This window comes from Phascolarctos cinereus, unplaced genomic scaffold (genome assembly GCF_003287225.1).
Source record: "Phascolarctos cinereus isolate Bilbo 61053 unplaced genomic scaffold, phaCin_HiC Scaffold_2;HRSCAF=192, whole genome shotgun sequence".
NCBI lineage: Eukaryota > Metazoa > Chordata > Mammalia > Diprotodontia > Phascolarctidae > Phascolarctos > Phascolarctos cinereus.
In genome coordinates this window covers 44,537,939-44,554,517 of record NW_027555625.1, presented here as the reverse complement: position 1 = coordinate 44,554,517, position 16,579 = coordinate 44,537,939, and the positions used below count along the sequence as shown (strand labels likewise).

Sequence of the window (16,579 nt, the reverse complement as noted above, 5' to 3'; positions counted from 1 at the left end):
TTTGCCATTTCCTTCTCCAGCTCATTTTGTAGATGAGGAAACTGAGGCAAACAGGGTAAAGTGACTTGCCCAGGGTCACATCTTTTGTTTGGCATTACCTTTTGTTTATGAATATACAGCCCCTCTCTCGCCATATCTAATCATCTCTTGTAACAAAGGATAAAAGGGGATTGCAGTACATGCAGTGTTGTCCGCATAGCCCTCCACCTCTACAAAGAAGGGAGGGGGAGTGCATTTCTCATTGTTCAAGCTGGGCATTTTCTGTTCTCTTTTTCCCCACCTCCTTCACTTCCCACTAACTGCCCCTCCACTGTCCCCTCTTGTATTAACTCTCCTCTCCTCTCACCACAAATGATGGGGCCCCAGTAGTCATCACCTGGACAGAAGGAGCTGGTCTCCATTGGCCTTTGGAGTCACCAGAGTGATTAGAGAACCCTGAAGCCTTTCAAAGTGGTTTTCCTTGTGGTGCTATCTGCCCCTGTGTCTGCAGTCATCTTTTATTGTCCTAGACTTGGGATCAGCTTTAGGAATCTTGGGAGCTTCTGTCACTCCCGTTCCACAGTCGGAGCCTGAGCTCCATGGGCTCTGAGCCCCAGTGTTATGGAAGCCCCTTGTCCTGCCAAGGCAGGTACCGTGTGGGGGAAGACTAGATGAGGACCAAGTGACTCATCCCATGAGGCAGGAAACCCCCTGCTCTTCGGAATCTAGAGATTGAACTGCATGTTCCTGGGCTAGGGCAGCAGATACTCAAAAGTTATTTATTAATAGCCCCCAGTACACTTGATTGTAAAATGGATTCAGTGGTATCTGCTGCACTGTGCTGTGAGGGGTGATTCTGCCTACCAGCCCCAGGAAGTAAATGGCGGTGACAAACTCGTGTCCAGGGGCCTGGCACCATCCTGTTTGGGGGAGGGGAGCATCAGGGAGCAAGCTGAAGGGAGGCTGATGCAGGAACCCAGGTGTCCTGTAACCTCTGGAGGAGTTGGCTCCTGGTCTGGTCTCCCAGAGCTCCTTCCAGTGACAGGAAATCTGCAGTGGGAGGAAGGTGAGGGGGCGTGTGCCCAAATGGGCACTGAGCGGTTCTTCCTGCTGGGGCAGCAGGTGCTGGCCTGGGGTGGTGAGAGGCGGGCACTGCTTTCTTTGCACATTGTGTTCCTCAGCTCTCTGTTCAAGGCACCGTGCTGCTTTTTTTTTTATCGAGCTTCTGTAGGTTAAGAGGGGCAGAGAGGGTTATCTTCTTTCTCTTGGTGGTCTGTCTGTCCGTCTGTCTCTCAACCATACATGGGTTGGGGACTGGAAGGGATCTTGGGAATTATCTCAGTTTGTGCCCAAGGCCTCCCAGGGCAGTGGCTGTAAAGCCGTGATCTGTGTGCAGGTTGAGGGTTTGCCCCAGCAGCACAGCTACATCCTTACTCGTAGGATAGGCGCAGGGCCTTTCCCAGAGGGTCAAGGACTTGGCAGATGCCGGAGAAAACTCTACTGTCCTTGTACAAGTCAGGCTTATTGGTAGGACAGGAGTGTTTACCCTGTACACACAGATCAGGCCTGTTTATTACAATCCAAGTCGCCTCTGTTACACAAGCTGTGCCCAGTGTACTCTTGTTTTGGGTCTGGGCACCAAGAAGTAGTAGTTACACCAGCGAGAAAGTCATTGTATCTTAAGATGAGCAAGAAGGAAGTCATGCCGGCTGTAAGAAAGCCGTTCAAGTTTTTCTTTAACTCTAGATGGTCTGTCTTGGGTCAGAAAATAGGAAGGAGTTGGATGTGGGGGCCGTGACACCATGGTGTAGACCTGTGGGCTGCTGTGGGAGGCACCGGGGTGGGTTCTGTGTCCTCCCACCCCGAGTTGGCAGCAGGGCCAATGCCCATTCGCCTCATGCTGGTTCTATGTTGTTGTGCCTACAGCCCAGCTTATGAAAAGTTCAGGAGACCACAAGCCCTTTGTCTGACTTTGTCTCCTCATGGGATTTGTGTGAGGGTTACAGGAGGGAAAGAGCCTGAAAGCAGCCCGTTAGGAGCAGACTGTTGTAGCGAGGGGCAGTGGTCATTGATGTTTTCTTTCCTGGTGGATGGCTTCCAAGGCCACCACACCTGGCATCTGTGACCCTATGTGCCGACTTGCTGCTTCCTTTTGGCACCGAATGTGGGTCCCCACCCTGGCCTGGAGGTGGGCTGGGTACCATAGAGCTGCCCTAGAAGCCATGTTATAGCTTTATCCCCCAAGAGCCGCTTCAGCTGGCACAGGCTTCTTTTTCCTTGGAAACACAATATTCGTCAGCTTTTAAGCACCTGCTGTGTACCCCATGGTCTCTGCTGAGTCAGATACAAAGTTCTGATAAACTATGGCCCCTTCCCTGGCAGGGTTTTAGTCCAGATCACTTAGCTGGGCACAGCCCAGTGTACTGCTTCCAGAGTGGCCGAGTTGATGAGGGCCCCCACAAAAGCAGAGTCTTTCCTTGGAGAAAATGGTTTAAGGAAGCATTGGGTCCTAGGAGCCATTAGGGTTAGCCCCAAGGCCTTGGCCTCATCCTTGGTCTCAAACTTCCTCCATTTCTTTAGGAACAGAAGAACCCAAACCACCCTTAGAAGCAAAACAACCTTAATGTGCCCTGAGAACTGTCCCCAGGCTCTTACTTGGCAGGACTTGGGGTTTATCAGCACTCTGGGGTATTGTCACCGTGTCCTTTAAAACCTTGTGTGGCCTTGGACACATCCTCTGCTTCACTGGGCCTCAGCTTCCTTATCTGCAGAAGAACTTGATACAGGAAGGACCCTTCCTGGGCTAACGCGCTGTGGGCTCTGGTCAACGAGAAATGCTTGTTGAGCAAGCGTCGTGTGCGTGGGGGGCACCGGAGCAGATGCTGGAAAGGCAGAGAGGTGTGTGACAAAGCCACTGCCTGCCTTCTTTGGAGAAGCAGGACAAAGACATGAAAGGCTAAATATGGAGGCAGTGGCTGCTCTGGGGATTGAGGTAGGGCTGAGGAGGATTGAAGGGAAGGTCTTCCCCGGGCCTGGAAGTACAACTCGAACAGACCAGCAGAGGGGGGTGCATGGGCATGAGCAGGAGGCAGGGTGAGCCTTTGAGGCCCCCAGGCCTCCAGCTCTCTCCTCTCCACCTCCCGGCTTCCTTAGTCTCAGCCAAAGATCTGCCTTCCCTACGAAGCCCTTCCTGGTCTTCCTTAACCCTGGTGCCTTCCCTCTGACACCATCTCCCACTTAGCCTTTCTCTGTTCAGTTTCTGCTTGGTCACCTGCATGTCGTTTCTCCCTTTTGACTGTGATCTCTTTGAGGATAGGGCCTTTTTTTTTTTTTTTGCATTTCTTTCTATCTCTCACCTTTAGCATAGTGCCTGGCGCAGAGTAGGCTCTTAAAAGTCCTTGCTGATTTTGCTTGATTTGACCCTGGCATTTTGAGGGGGAAGCAGATCCGTGTAGCTTGACTATATGGCATGTAAAGAGAAGACCAGTAGGAGAAAAAGCCTGAAAGGTAGGTGGAGGTCAGATTGTGACGAGTGCAGAAATGCCGAGCTGAGGCTGAGAGAGGAGTTGAGGTGTTGTCCTGTAGGTCGTTGGGGAGGGTCCTCTCTGATCCAGGACGTCAGCTGTGCCCTGCAGGGACAGTTGGAGCAGCTCTGGCCTGTTAGGGCAGCCAGGTCGGGGTGGGGCCTGCCTGCCTTCAGCGCGGAGATTTCTCTCTCCTTGTCTCTCCAGCCAAGTTCACAGTTCATGATATTTAGACAGTTGCTCTTAGCTTTGGGAGGTAGTGAAATTTCCTGGGGTAGTTTAGAAGGTCATTTCAGTGGCTAGTTGGGATCTTCTGTGTGCCAGACATTGTGGACATATAGACTGAGATACAGGGCCTCCCCCATAGGAAACATGATTTATGATTTACTGAAGCCCTTTCTTCTCTAGTCCTGTGGGATGGGTAGTATAAATGTCATCCCCATTTTACAGAAAGTAGCCTGAGGCAGGATTCTAACCCAGACCTCTCCTGGCACTTTTCATAGCAGCACTGCCTCTCAAGTGGAAGGTCAGTTGAGACTGAGACTCACACTGTTTTAGGAAGTGCCCTGAGTGCTAATAGGAGAGAGTACCCTCCCCCAGGGTGGCCTGAGGTGGTCAAAGAAACCTGGGCCTGGTTATGCAAAAAGGCTAGCATTTGGAGATGGCGGAGGAGAACTTTGTGATTGTCTGACCTGGTGTCCCAGCATGAACTCAGAGGGCCCAGGGACAGGCTGTGCACTGTGACGCTGCTGGGCTTGGCACCCACCCCCTCTCCTCTGCTGGGTGGCAGCCACCAGTTTCTTATGACCTTGAAACTAGCCCTTTCCTAGTTGATGTTTGAACCTCCCTCCAGATAGTGCCGTGGTTGTTGAAATTCTAGTTGGGATCAGCAGTCAGGCCTCAGCCAAGGACCCAGCCCCAGGTCCATTGGCTTAATGTTACTCAGCATGTCCCCCAGACCCTCGGCCCTGCTGGCTGTTAGCCCTGACAGATTCACTTCTGCCTTCCCTTTAGGCATCCTCTCCTGACTTCTGTTTAGAGGCAGGGGTTGTGGGGTATAGGGGGACCCCCAGCACGCTGCCCTGCATCTGAGTGTGAGGAGGAGCCTGGGGGAGAGCTCCTGGCTCTGCAAAGCTGAGCCCATGATGATGGAGCAGAACAAAGGCTGTTCGGGGGGGAGGGGGCTGGCTCTCAGCCTTTCTCCCTTTGTCAGTGGTCCCTGTGACTTCTGCTTTCTGCTGGGCCTTGTTTCAGAGGGTCTTGAGCTCTGGGACAGAGAGGGGACTGCCTGTCCCTGGCTCCCTTGGGGGAGAGGAAAGTGGGGCTGGATGGATGAGGCTTTCTTATCTCTCCTCTCTCCACATCTGCCTTGTTGGTGGCTGCCTCTGGCTCCTCAGCAGAATCCTGCCCTCCCTCCCCCTCTTTCCTCTGAGGATGAGAGCATCAGGGTCAATTAAGAACATCAAACGTGGAGTTCTAGCTTGACCTACAATTAGCTGAACAGTCTCTTTCTTGTGGAGAAACATGGCTCTGACAAGGTTGACTTCAATTGGCCATTCACTTATTCTTTCTCTTTAATGGAGAATATTTTCAAAGTAGTGACCTATGTTAGGAACCCCCCTTTTTCCTCCCCATTACTTGCCTGCCCACCAACATTTGGTTAGGGTGGACCTGGACATGTAGGAGAGGAACAGGACTCGAAGTTAGGAGCTCAAAGACAAAAGACAAGGACGTAGCTTAGGGCCCACCGGAGCAGGCCTCAGGTGATAGGGGAGATTATGGGCTTTGGGGCTCCCTTTCCTATCCCCAGCAGACCCACCCAAAGGGGCTCACTTCCTGCCTTAGTCCCCCTCCTTTCCCAGCCCTCTCCCTCCAGGGAGAGGAAAGCAGCTGCTACAAGGGCAATTCCTTGCCTTAAAGGACCCCAGTTCCTGTACAGTCCTCTGGCATTCTTTGTCAGTCAAAGTGCTTGTCGATGTTTTTATAACAGGAAAAAAAGATTTTCAGAAAGGAAAAGAAAGGCCCACAGCAGTCCTCATTATAACTCACATAGATGTGCTGTAAGATTTCAGGATCAAGGGGGGCTAGGTAGAACAGTGGATAGAGTACTGGCCCTGGAGTCAGGAGGAGCTGAGTTCAAATGGCCTGACACTTAACACTCACTAGCTATGTGACTTTGCCCAAGTCAACCCCAGTTGCCTCACCAAAAAAAAAAAAAAGATCTCAGGAGCGTGTTCCTCACCACAACGCTGTGAGGTCTATTCCGTGGTTCTGATTCTCTCCATTTTACAGAAGTGTAAACTAAGGCTTCAGACTGTAAAAAGTGTCAAAGCCAGAACTTGAACCCAGGTCTCCCCCCTCTCAGCCCAGCGCTCTTTTCATTTCTTCAGAACCGAGTTGCTTGTCTAACTGCTCTCTGAATGGGAGGAGCCTGTCCTGCCTGCCCAGGGGCCCCAATGGCTTTCCAGCTTCTGTGGGAAGACCTCCTGGGAGGAGCCTCACTTGCTCTGAGGTGCCACCTGTTCCTGCTTTGGAGAGCTCTGAGATGTGGCTCTACCCCTTTGGTGGATCCCTCTGGTTCTGCAGTCTTCATCTGAGCAAACAAGCCTAACTGCCGTCCACATGCTAGCCCTTTACAAGTGTCAAGGTAGCTATGGCCCTGCATGTTAAACATGTAGCTTAATATCTGCTCTCAATGGGCCACGCTTTGCGAAATGTGGCATGCACAGCTAAGCACAGTGGCCCAAGTCTACGACTGTCAGTCCTGGCTGTGTTCACACTGACTGTAGCCAGTCCTCGGACTGACTGCAGCCCACAGCTCAGTCCCCTCCCCAGCATCCCTGTCAGGTCCTACTGGCCTCAGCCTTGGTATTGCAGGCTCCCTGAGCAGCGTTTGGGTGTACGCAGAGATCTACACTGGACATACCGCCTCTGTGGTGAGGGAAGGTGTTCAGGAAAGAGTAGCACCTCTGGTGGGGGGGGCTTCTCATCCGCCTGTGGTGTCCCCCCGTTCCCCAACTCTCACCCGTGGCTCCAAGAAGCTGCAGCATGTGCGGCGGCCACACCCCAGTAAACTGGGTTGGCAGATGGCTTAAACCGGGTTGAGGGTAACTGACAGGCCTCAAAGCCATCAGGGGTATGCTTTGCCCAAGCACATGAAGACTTCCCCTGGCAGAAAGGGCAGATGAGCACTTTGTTCCAATGGCCGTAAAGGCGGCTGAAGCAGGCGCTGTGCAGCACTTAGACCTTGGTCGGACATGAAAGATGCCAAGGTCTTACACTGCAGCCTGAGCATCACCAGTCGTCCTGCCTCTTGTCCCACCGCTGGACTTCGAGGACCCCGGAAGAGAGAGTGAGGCTGGTGACTTTGTGCAGCTCTGCCTCACTCTCGGTCCAATTCACGCTCAAATCGAGAAGTCACCCCATGATGTCATTGGTCTTCTTCGAAAAGGAAGGACAAACACCATCTCCTTCCAGACACACGAGTTTTACTGCCAGCTCCTGGCTCAGTCAGTTGGCTGTATTAAAGTCATTTCAACTTCTTGGTGCCTCGGTTTTTCCATCTGTAAAACAGGGCTAACACCCACTTGAGAGGGATGGTTCAAGGCCTAAGTGAAAGAGCCTGTGTGAGAGCACTTATCAATAGCTAAAAATAATTCAGTTTCACAAATTTCACTTAGCAGTGTGCAGTGTACATAGTGATAGGATTACAAGGAAGAAAAGGAAAATGGTGGCTGCTTCCCTCCTGCTGTAGATTACAGGATGACATTGGTGTGAGTGTTCTTGTGCTGTTTTACATCTTAGGGAACTGAGGAATAGACGGATTTGCTTGTAGTCATGCAGCTGGGTAGTGTCACAGTTAGGTTTTGAACCCATGTCCCCTGACATAAAGACCAGGGCTGTCTCTGGGCTTGGGAAAGCACATGGACTTGGAAAGATCTCAGTTCAAATCTGTCCTCAGGCACTTACTGGCTGAGTGACCCTGGGCAGGATTCTTAACTGCTATGTGCCTCAGTTTACTCAGCTGTAAAATGGGGTTATTGATCCTTACCTATGAGGGTTGTTGTGAGAATCAAATAAGATCGTATCTGTAAAGCACTTTGAGATGGTAAAGCCCTGCATAGATGCTGTTGCTTCTTACTATTTTCATTCCAGTTGGAGGAGTTCTTGTCCAGAATGGTCTTTGAAACCTGTCTCTCCCAGGAAGTCTGCATCCATTAAGTAATTGTGTGGGAGTGGGGGTGAGCCTAGTACAATGGAGCTTAGCACCTGCCCCTGATAGGGGTGGCCTTGTCTGGTTTCTAAGCCAATAAGCCTTCACTTAAAGAAAGCTTTTTACCTCAGAAAATCTAGAAAAGAAAGCGTCCTTGTTTTTGAAAGATCATCCGTTTCTAAAACAGAAGCTTTGTGTCCCACATGTTACATCTCATCCTGGCCCTGGGGAACAGTGATCTCCCTTGGGCTAGCCCCCTATCCACCCTCTGGGCTGTGGGAGCTCCCACCTTCCTGGCTTGGCTGAAGGGGAGCCTGGGGGGATTCCCTGGGGAAGGCTCTCCCAACTGCTCCCCCCCTGAGTGGCTAGGAGGTAGCTCTGGGCTTGGAGACGGCCAGCAGCTGGTCAGGCTCAGAGGCTGGCCGGCCGGCCGTCTGCCTCTCTGTCCCAGCCCTGTGTTCTCCCTGTCCCCCACTGCCACGCATGCGGCTCCCCCCTCCCCTTCCCACCCAGGCAGTGAGAGCCAGCTTCAGCCGCAGCCACAGCCTTGCTGACAGCCAGAGTCAGTGCACCCCCCGCTCCCTGGTGCAGGGGCCTCCACAGGTTTTGGCTGGGGAGGAGGTGGATCTAAAAATAGCTCTGGAGGAGAATCAAATCTCTAGAGTTGGAAGAGATTTGTCTGCGAGAGGCCATGGTGGCAGCAACCTAGACTTCTCTGCTGTCCTCTGAGAGACTGGGAAGGGGGAGGCTGTGGGGAGGCTGCCTGGGGGACTGTCAGGGGAAACAGAGCAAATGAAGATGTGCTCCAGCCAGGCCGGGCGCCCACTGCCGCAGCTTCGAGGGGTGGGCTCCCCTGCAGGGGACTTTCCCCGTATTGTCTGGTGAGGCCTGGCTTGACCTCCCCCCACCCCATCCTGATGATTGGCTGGCCAAATAAGGTGCCTCCAGAGGCTGTGGGGTCCTCATCGGGTGTGCCAGTCACCATCGTTCTCCAGCAGCCTCCCCGCTTCTCAGCGGCCTTTTATGGGTTGTCTCTCCTTAGAACATAATCTCCTTGAGGGCAGTACTGCCTTTTTGTCTGTGTTTGTGTCCCTAATGCTTGGCACAAAGCCTGCCACATAGTGAGCCCTTCTTCCTGCCTGCCTGCCTGCCCAGCGACCTCTCTGAACAGAGATCTGTTCCAATATAAACTGGACTGGCCGACCCTACAGATGTTCCTTCTAGCTCTGAGATTGTGTGATTGTAGTAGTGTGTACCTCCAGAGGCCCCACTTGGGGCCATTGCCGAAGACAAGGAAGAGGTCACAGAGCTGTTGGACTCTGCTCTCTGCCGTTTACCCTGCTCCTACCTAGAGCCCAGCCCTGACTTTCTCTGTGGGCCTCTTTGAGGAGTGAGGGGTTAGGAAGCCTGGCTGCCTTTCCCAGTGCTCTGGTTCCCTCAGTGGAGAGGTATGTGACCTTGTGTGTTGTGACTCTTCCTCGTGTGAAGCCAGCATGTGGAGCCCTTTCCCCTCAACTCTTGCCCCTTTTCCAGCCTCAGAGGGACCTTGGGATGTGAGAACAGGGAAGGTCCCTGCAGCTGGGCTGATGCAGCCTTGCCGGCTCCCCGTTCCAACGGCTGACTGGCTGGTTCGGGGGGCCCAGGCCCGGTTAAGGGAGGCACTTGGCAGGGAGGATAAGTGCGTCATCAGGCGCTGTACTGCCAAACCCCAGATCTGCTTAATGAACGATGACGTGGGCCCGGCTGGGGAAGCTGCCAGTCACTGGAGGCAGTCTGTGCTAAGGGCAGGCAGGGGGACAGAGTCGCCATATTTCCCGGGGCTGGCTCTGTGTTCCTGGGGGGGCTGGACCAGGGTTGGGTCGTTGTGCCTGGGGCACGTGTACATGTGCACGCTGACTGCGTTCATATTTACTCTTGTGCCCAAAGGCCCTTTTCTGACCTTGGCACCACCCCCAGATGTGTGCAAATGGACATTGGTCTCTGCGTGGCTCTTGGGGCACTGTGGCTGGAGAGAGCATAGGAAGCAAGGAGGGGAGAGTGGTATGGGGCTTGGGCACGGGCTGAGGGCTTCTGTCTTGCAGCATCTTCCAAAATCACCAGACCTCAGCACTTTGGGGTCACTCAGGTCCATAGTGTGAGCAGGGCCCCTCTGCTTAGTGGGAATCTGTGCAGAGGGGCCGAGCTCAGGTCTTGCAGTTCAGTCCAGGCAGGTGGCTGGTCCTACAGCCAAGGTGCCCTCTTTAATTAAGGAACAAAACCCCCTTCTGTCCCTGAGTGGGGCCTGGCCCCTCTGGCTGGGAGGCTGAGCTGGACCAGTGCTTGGAACATCACATTAGACACCCCCTGCTTGGCTGCAGCCCAGCCAGCTGTGTGCCCTGTTGTATGTGCAGGGCCCCACATGCCTTTGTTTACCACCTTTTGCAGGAGTGCTGTGTCAGATGCACTTAAGGGACCTCTCTGCTACCCTGGGAGGGAATCCAGGGCTTGGTGGCAGCCTCCTTCCTGTGCATGCGCTGATAAATAAGAGGGATGCTGCTAGCTCCTGGTCCTGGTGGGCTCAGCTGGCTGATGCAGTGTGGGGCTCAGGGCTCCCTGTCTGCTGGCAAAAGGCCCTTCCTTCCATCTGGCCCCCTTTGGAGGGCCAGGCCAGGTTTTCTGCCACCAGTGATGCTGGGTGAATTCCCGGGCTGCCTGGCACCCGGAGGGAGGTGGGTAGGCTCTGTGTGCCAGTTGTGATCTCTCCCCTGAAGCAAATGTGTCACTGTGCCGCTCTGTCCCCAGGCAGCTTCTGGCAGCTTTGATCAGGCAAAATAGAATTTCACAGTTGGGAGAGAACTCACAGCTGAGTCTCCAGCTGCACCATTTGCCCCATAAGGAAACTGAGGCCCAGAGGGAGGGAGGGACTTGCTGGAGCTGTGAGGGTGAGAACCAGGGCTGGAAGAGGCTCTGCCCTCATGAGGTGCACAGTCCGGCAGCAGGTGGCTCTCCCGTTCTCTCTGCACAACACCATGCGGCCATCCCAACGATCCCCCTGACTTCTGGCCACGAGGGTCCTCCCTTTGCCCCAGAGCTCCTGTGGGTTCCGCCTTGATTCGCCCCTCGGCTCCTGCTGCTGGGCTGGTGGCACCTGTTCCAAGGGGCTGGTCTCCATCCTCCAAACGTGTTACAAACTGCTTGAGGCCAGGGACTGTGTCTTTTGCTTTTTTCCTTTATTTGTTTCAAGTTTTATGCCTTTTGATTTGACATCACTTATTTGGGGACATAACATGCCTCGTGAGCTTTTCCTTGTAGGTCAGACAGGACACGGGTCACAGGTCGGTGTGTCTCTGGGACTGCAGTGTATGCACACATGTTAAGCAGCCCCTGCTTTGGTCATTACAGAGGGGCTGGGGTGCCCATTCCCATCCTTGTGGGTGTAGGGGATCAGGATGACCCAGAGTTCCTCTCTGCCCCCTGGGCGGCTGGGACGTCTTCAGAAGCCATCGAGGTGCTTCTTGGCCAGAGCGCGCAGGTGCCCCTCTGAGGCTCGCCTCCCTGGTGGTCTGCTCCCAGTACTTCCCATTGTCACAGAAGCTCAGAGTGGGAGAGGGCTCGGGAGCCATCTGCAGGCCTTTCTAGAAGACCGGACTGTGGGAGACCTCCCCAAACAGCCCATTCTCCATGGGGGGCAGCTCTGGTAGGAGAAGTTCTCAGATGAAGCCTGGTTCTGTCCTCTGAAGACCCCTGGAGCCTCCCTCTCTCCATTTCCTTCAGCTAGGCAGCTCTTATCTGAAGTGCTCGGGAAGACCTGGGTTCAGATCCAGCCTCAGTCACTTAGTTAGCTGTATGACTTTGGACAAGTCCTTTAAGGTCTGAAGGAGCAAGTGTTTCTTAAGCACCTAGGTGTGCCTGGCACTGTGCCAAGTGCTTTACAAATATTCTCCCATGTGATCCTCACAACCACCCTGGGAGGTAGGTGCTGGTATTATCCCCATATGTAGGTGAAGACACTGAGGCAGGTGGAGATTAAATGACTTTCCCAGGGTCACGCTGCTCCTAAGTGTCTGAGGCTGGATTTGAACTCGGGTCTTCCTGACTCTAGGCCCCGTCCTCTATCAATTTCAACATTAGCTGTCTCGAGCCAACCTTCAAGCACTATATAAGTGCTTGGATAGAATATTTGAGGCCCTTCCCCATGCTGTGTGTACATGTGGCTTCAGTCCCCCTCATCCTCCTTTTAATCCCCTGCCTCTCATCTGCTCACACTCAGCAATGGTCTCATAGGTCGGTGGCTTGTCTGCAGTCACAGCAGAGGGAGGGGCTCCTTCCCCTGGATTGAAGGTGGGGGCTCCAGTGGGTAGAATCCTTGAAAACAGCCATCGGACCTGGTTAATTTGCCCCTGCCAATGAAGAATCGGTGGTCATTAGGGCAGAGGCTGGATTTGGCTTCTTTAGGAAGGCATGGATGCATTAGACTGCCCTACCTGGAGTCAGGCTTTGGGTTCAGATTCTGCCTCTTCCACTGTCTGCTGTCTCACTCTCGGTTTCCTCACCTGTAAAATTAGAGTATTAGATCAGGCTCCTTCCAGCTCTCGGTGTACTGTTTCGTGTTGTGTATTAGTTTTAGGTGTGTGTGCCTTGCACACAGTGCATGTTTACCAAATACTACACACAGCAGGTATTTAATGAACAGTTATTATGTAAATGGAAGTTTACCTTTGCTCCAAATAAAAAAGTCCTTGGTTGTTTGATTTGGCAAACAAGGTTGTTAATGTTTTCAAGCATTGAAGGAGCCAACTTTTCCAGATCTCCAGCAGGTCAGGAGCACTCCTCAAAGTCACTGAACACTGTACTTCGAATCACAGGTTGAAAACCAGAAATCTTTATTAAGCACCTCCAGTGGTTTCTGTTGTCAAAGCAGGTCATCTAAAGACTTTGGCGACCTAGCCTGAGGTTGTTTACGAGGGAAAGGAGCCCCATGGGTCATCTGACGCCTTTGTTTTACAGGTGACCAAACTGTGAGAGGGTCTCTGACTTCACCTCAGTCACAGGGCTTCAGTAAGAACCAGCAGTGCAGGTCCTCAGGGGATTTGCAATCTCTACTCTGACCCCAGCGCCCCAGCACTCCCAGTTTGTGCTGAGTGGTTTACTGCTCATTTGTATACCCCAATGTGTGTTCATCCCAACTCCTTCCTTACTGTGTCTGAGGGGGAGTTGTATGGGCCTGGGGGGTGTGCAGTGCCAGGGCTACCATGGGGAGGAAGTTCACTCCCCAAAGCGTTGGAGTCCCGCTGAGGAGGGGGTCATCATTTGTGCCTGACCCTGGGGCCAGCCTGGGGGTCCCTGAGCTGGAAGGAAGTGCCTAAGACCTGTTGTCCAGGCTCCATTTCCTTCCCGGCTCAGCCTGAGTGGCCAAGGAGTACTTGCCTGGCCAGCCCCAAGGTCCCTTGGAGGGCGGGAGCCGAGAGGCAGGAACCAAGGCCTCCTTCCTGCTCCAGCTGGGAGCAGCCCAGTCAGCAGTATAGCCAGCTGCCCTCTGGGAAAGTGGGATTTTCCAAGGGGTTGGCCTTCTGTGAGGGGCCAGGGTGCAGCCTCTTCTGTCTATGACATCCAAGGCCCTTCCCAGGCTGGCTGCACCCAAACCCTCATCCCCCCTTGTAGATCTTTTTTCTCTGCTGTTCCCACTCCTCGAGGTATAGTTATCCAAATCCCAGACCTAGCCCAACCCCCCCACCCCCGTCTTCCCTGATTTTGCATTGGGCTGCAGTGGCAAGAGCTCTGGGTGTGAATCCTGCCCCTACCCCTTGCTCGGTGTGTGGCCCTTGGGCAAAGCTATTTCAGTCATTAATAGAGGGGCATTTATTCAGCTACTCCCACAGTCCAGGCACTGTTCGAGGCTTTGTAGACACCGGGACAAAAAGGAAATGATGCCTTTCCAAATGGGGCCTGTTCTAGGTGACCCTGGAACAGAGATGTGAAGGCCGGGGCAGGGGACTGGCCAGTGCTTCAGCCACATCCTCACTGAGCATCTTCAAGCAGAGCCTGACTGCTTGGAACGGGTTGTCAGGGGAGGGTCTGGGGGCCTGCTGGGTTGGACTGCATTGATGTCAGACTCAGAAACGAAGGCTGCTGAGCCTGCCAGGCTGCGCGTTTCCTAGCATCATCTTTGTTGTATCCCTGTATTTATTTTATTTCCCAATTACATTTTAATCTGGCCCCCTTTCACCCCTGGCCTTCCTCTCTACAACGAGATTTTTGAGATTCATCTCAGTGCATTGCATGGGCCTGGCCTACAGTGATCTCTGTAAATCTCCCTCGTCAGTTGGCTGATTATGTCTGTTTCCCTGGGTGCTCAGGTGGCGGTGCCCACACGTGTCGGGCAGGCCTACGTCTACGAATCGCCCAAGCCCGAGCAGGACGAATACGACATTCCGAGGCACCTGTTGTCTTCAGGGACCCAGGACATCTACGATGTGCCCCCTGTCAGGGGCCTGCTTCCCAGCCAGTATAGCCAGGAGGTGAGGATGCCTGGGTTGGGGAGGGATGCGGAAGGAGGAGGGCTCCTTCCCCTGGGGGCTCTCCTGCATTTCCAGTGCTCTGCAGAAGGAAGCTCAGCCTCCACTCCCTAGCATCTTCCAATTCTTGACGCCCCTAGGGTCACAACTGCCCTTACCCCTAGTCAGCAGTGGCCGGGTTGTGGGGGGCGTGTGGCAGGAAGATGGCTCTGCCATCACCATGGGCTTTCTCCCTGCAGGTGTATGACACTCCCCCCATGGCTGTGAAGGGCCCCAACAGCCGCGACCCATCCCTGGACATCTACGACGTGCCTCCCAGTGTGGAGAAAAGCCTGCAGCCGCCAAATCACCATATGGTGAGTGAGCCTGGGTGTCATCTGTGTCATCCCCCTCCCAGCAGGCCGGGTCTTCCTGGTGTGGACCCCTGGAGGCGTCTGTAGGTAGACTCGTGAGAATTTAGAGGTGTCTGGTACCTGTTGGACAGGGGATCTTGCAGAGAGGGAAATTCATTACTCAAGATGACAAAGGTAGTGAACCTCAGTCCTTCCTCTCGTATACATACATGTACATGCCCTTGCCGTGTACACACACCTTCTCCAGGCACAACCACAGAAGGCCCTCTGCATGCACATGCATGTGTGCCCGGGTGTGTTCTTGAAGTTCCCTTCTCACAGATCACGGCCCCTGGCCGTTGGCATGGTGGGGCCTTCAGTGATCCCCGCTATCTGCAGTGTACGCTCAGGCCTTGGATTTCCCAGAAGGGCAGGACCCTGACAGTCTCTCCCATTGCCTTCCAGGTCTATGATACTCCCCCATCTGTGAGTAAGGACGTGCCCGATGGACCCTTGCGGGAAGAGACCTATGATGTGCCCCCTGCTTTCTTGAAACCCAAGCCCTTCGACCCCGCCCGGCACCCACCGATCCTGGCGCCCTCGCCCATCCCCGCCGCAGACCCCTACCCGGCTGCTGATGTCTACGATGTCCCCCCGCCCGCTGGCAAGGGCGCCCCCGCCACGGCCCCGTCCCAGGAGATCTACGACGTGCCCCCCGGCCTGCGCAAGCTGGGGCCCGGCCCCCCCGGTTCTGTGTGTGATGTTCCTTGGGACCTGGCCCTGGCCGGCAGCCGGGCTGCTTCTCTGGAGGCTGATGGAGAGAGCGCATACGACATACCGCCGCGGGCCGACGGCAAGCGCCTGTCGGCCTCGAGTACCGGCAGCGCCCGCAGCAACCTGTCCTCCTCTTCCCTGGATGTGGTCCCGGTGAAGGAGACGGCCGCGGGCAGGGAGCCGCTGCCCATGGACCTGGACACGGCCGTGGAGACGCTGGCTAAGCTGCAGCACGGCGTGAGCGTGTCCGTGGCCCACCTCATGTCCTTCGTCGGCGGCAGCGGCTGGCGGGACCCCGATCTGCTGGAGCCCCAGATTCCCAGCCTGCAGGCTGCCGTGGGGGAGGTGAAGGGCGCGGTGCGGGAACTGCTGGAGTTTGCCCGAGGGGCTGTGGGCAATGCCGCCCACTCCACGGACCGTGCCCTTCACGCCAAACTCAGCAAACAGCTCCAGAAGATGGAAGACGTGTACCAGACGCTGCTGGCACACAGCCAGGCCTTGGACAGCTGCCAGTGGGCCCCTGAGCTCGCTGGTGGCGGGGGGACAGCCCCCGGGAGTGCCCGACAACCTGGACCACTTTGTCACGTGCTCCCGAGGCGTCCCCGATGATACCAAGCGGCTGGCTTCTTTCTTGCACGGTAATGCTTCGCTGCTCTTCAAAAGGACAAAACCGTCCAATGGGGCTGACCCCGAGGCAGGGAGCCAGCCGGCGCCTCCCCCCGGCCACTACCCCCAGCCCCCTGCCCCCCCCACCACCGGTACCCCCTCGGACAAGGCCAGCAGCATCCAGTCGAGGCCTCTGCCCTCCCCTCCCAAGTTCACTTCTCAGGACTCCCCAGACGGGCAGTATGAGAACAGCGAGGAAGGCTGGATGGAGGATTATGACTACGTTCACCTGCAGGTAGGTGGGCGTGCTGGGGACCAGGCCCGAGGGACCCAGGGAGATGAGCTTGGTGAGGCCTGGGAGACCGGGGTGTTCTGGAGCCCTGGAGCGGAGGGGAAGCTGCGTGGCTCAGAGGCCGTACAGGCAGAGCCTTTACTGAGAGCCAGGGTCAGGTCAGAATTGTGAAGTGAGACATTCCCAAGCCTCTTGGTGTCCTGGCAACACTGTAGGCTGGGAGGGTTTGGAGCTGGTCCAGGCCGAAGCCTTGTCTCGCTCCCTGTCGGCTCCTTCCCCCCACCCTCTTTTGCCCTGCCTCCTTCCCCTCTCTCCCCTCCACCTTGTATCTGTGTTCTCTCACTTCCCTATTCCATGTCCCTATC

At 54.9% G+C, this 16,579-nt stretch overlaps 1 protein-coding gene across 1 annotated transcript in view; it reads left to right on the top strand.

Annotated features, from left to right (window-relative positions):
* The window catches only part of BCAR1 (BCAR1 scaffold protein, Cas family member), a 111,699-nt gene that overhangs the window by 88,640 nt on the left and 6,480 nt on the right, over nucleotides 1-16,579 (top strand). The window contains 4 exon segments of the mRNA XM_020963643.2: nucleotides 14,052-14,213; nucleotides 14,450-14,566; nucleotides 15,008-15,868; nucleotides 15,870-16,217. Coding sequence (XP_020819302.1) covers nucleotides 14,052-14,213; nucleotides 14,450-14,566; nucleotides 15,008-15,868; nucleotides 15,870-16,217 — 1,488 coding nt within the window.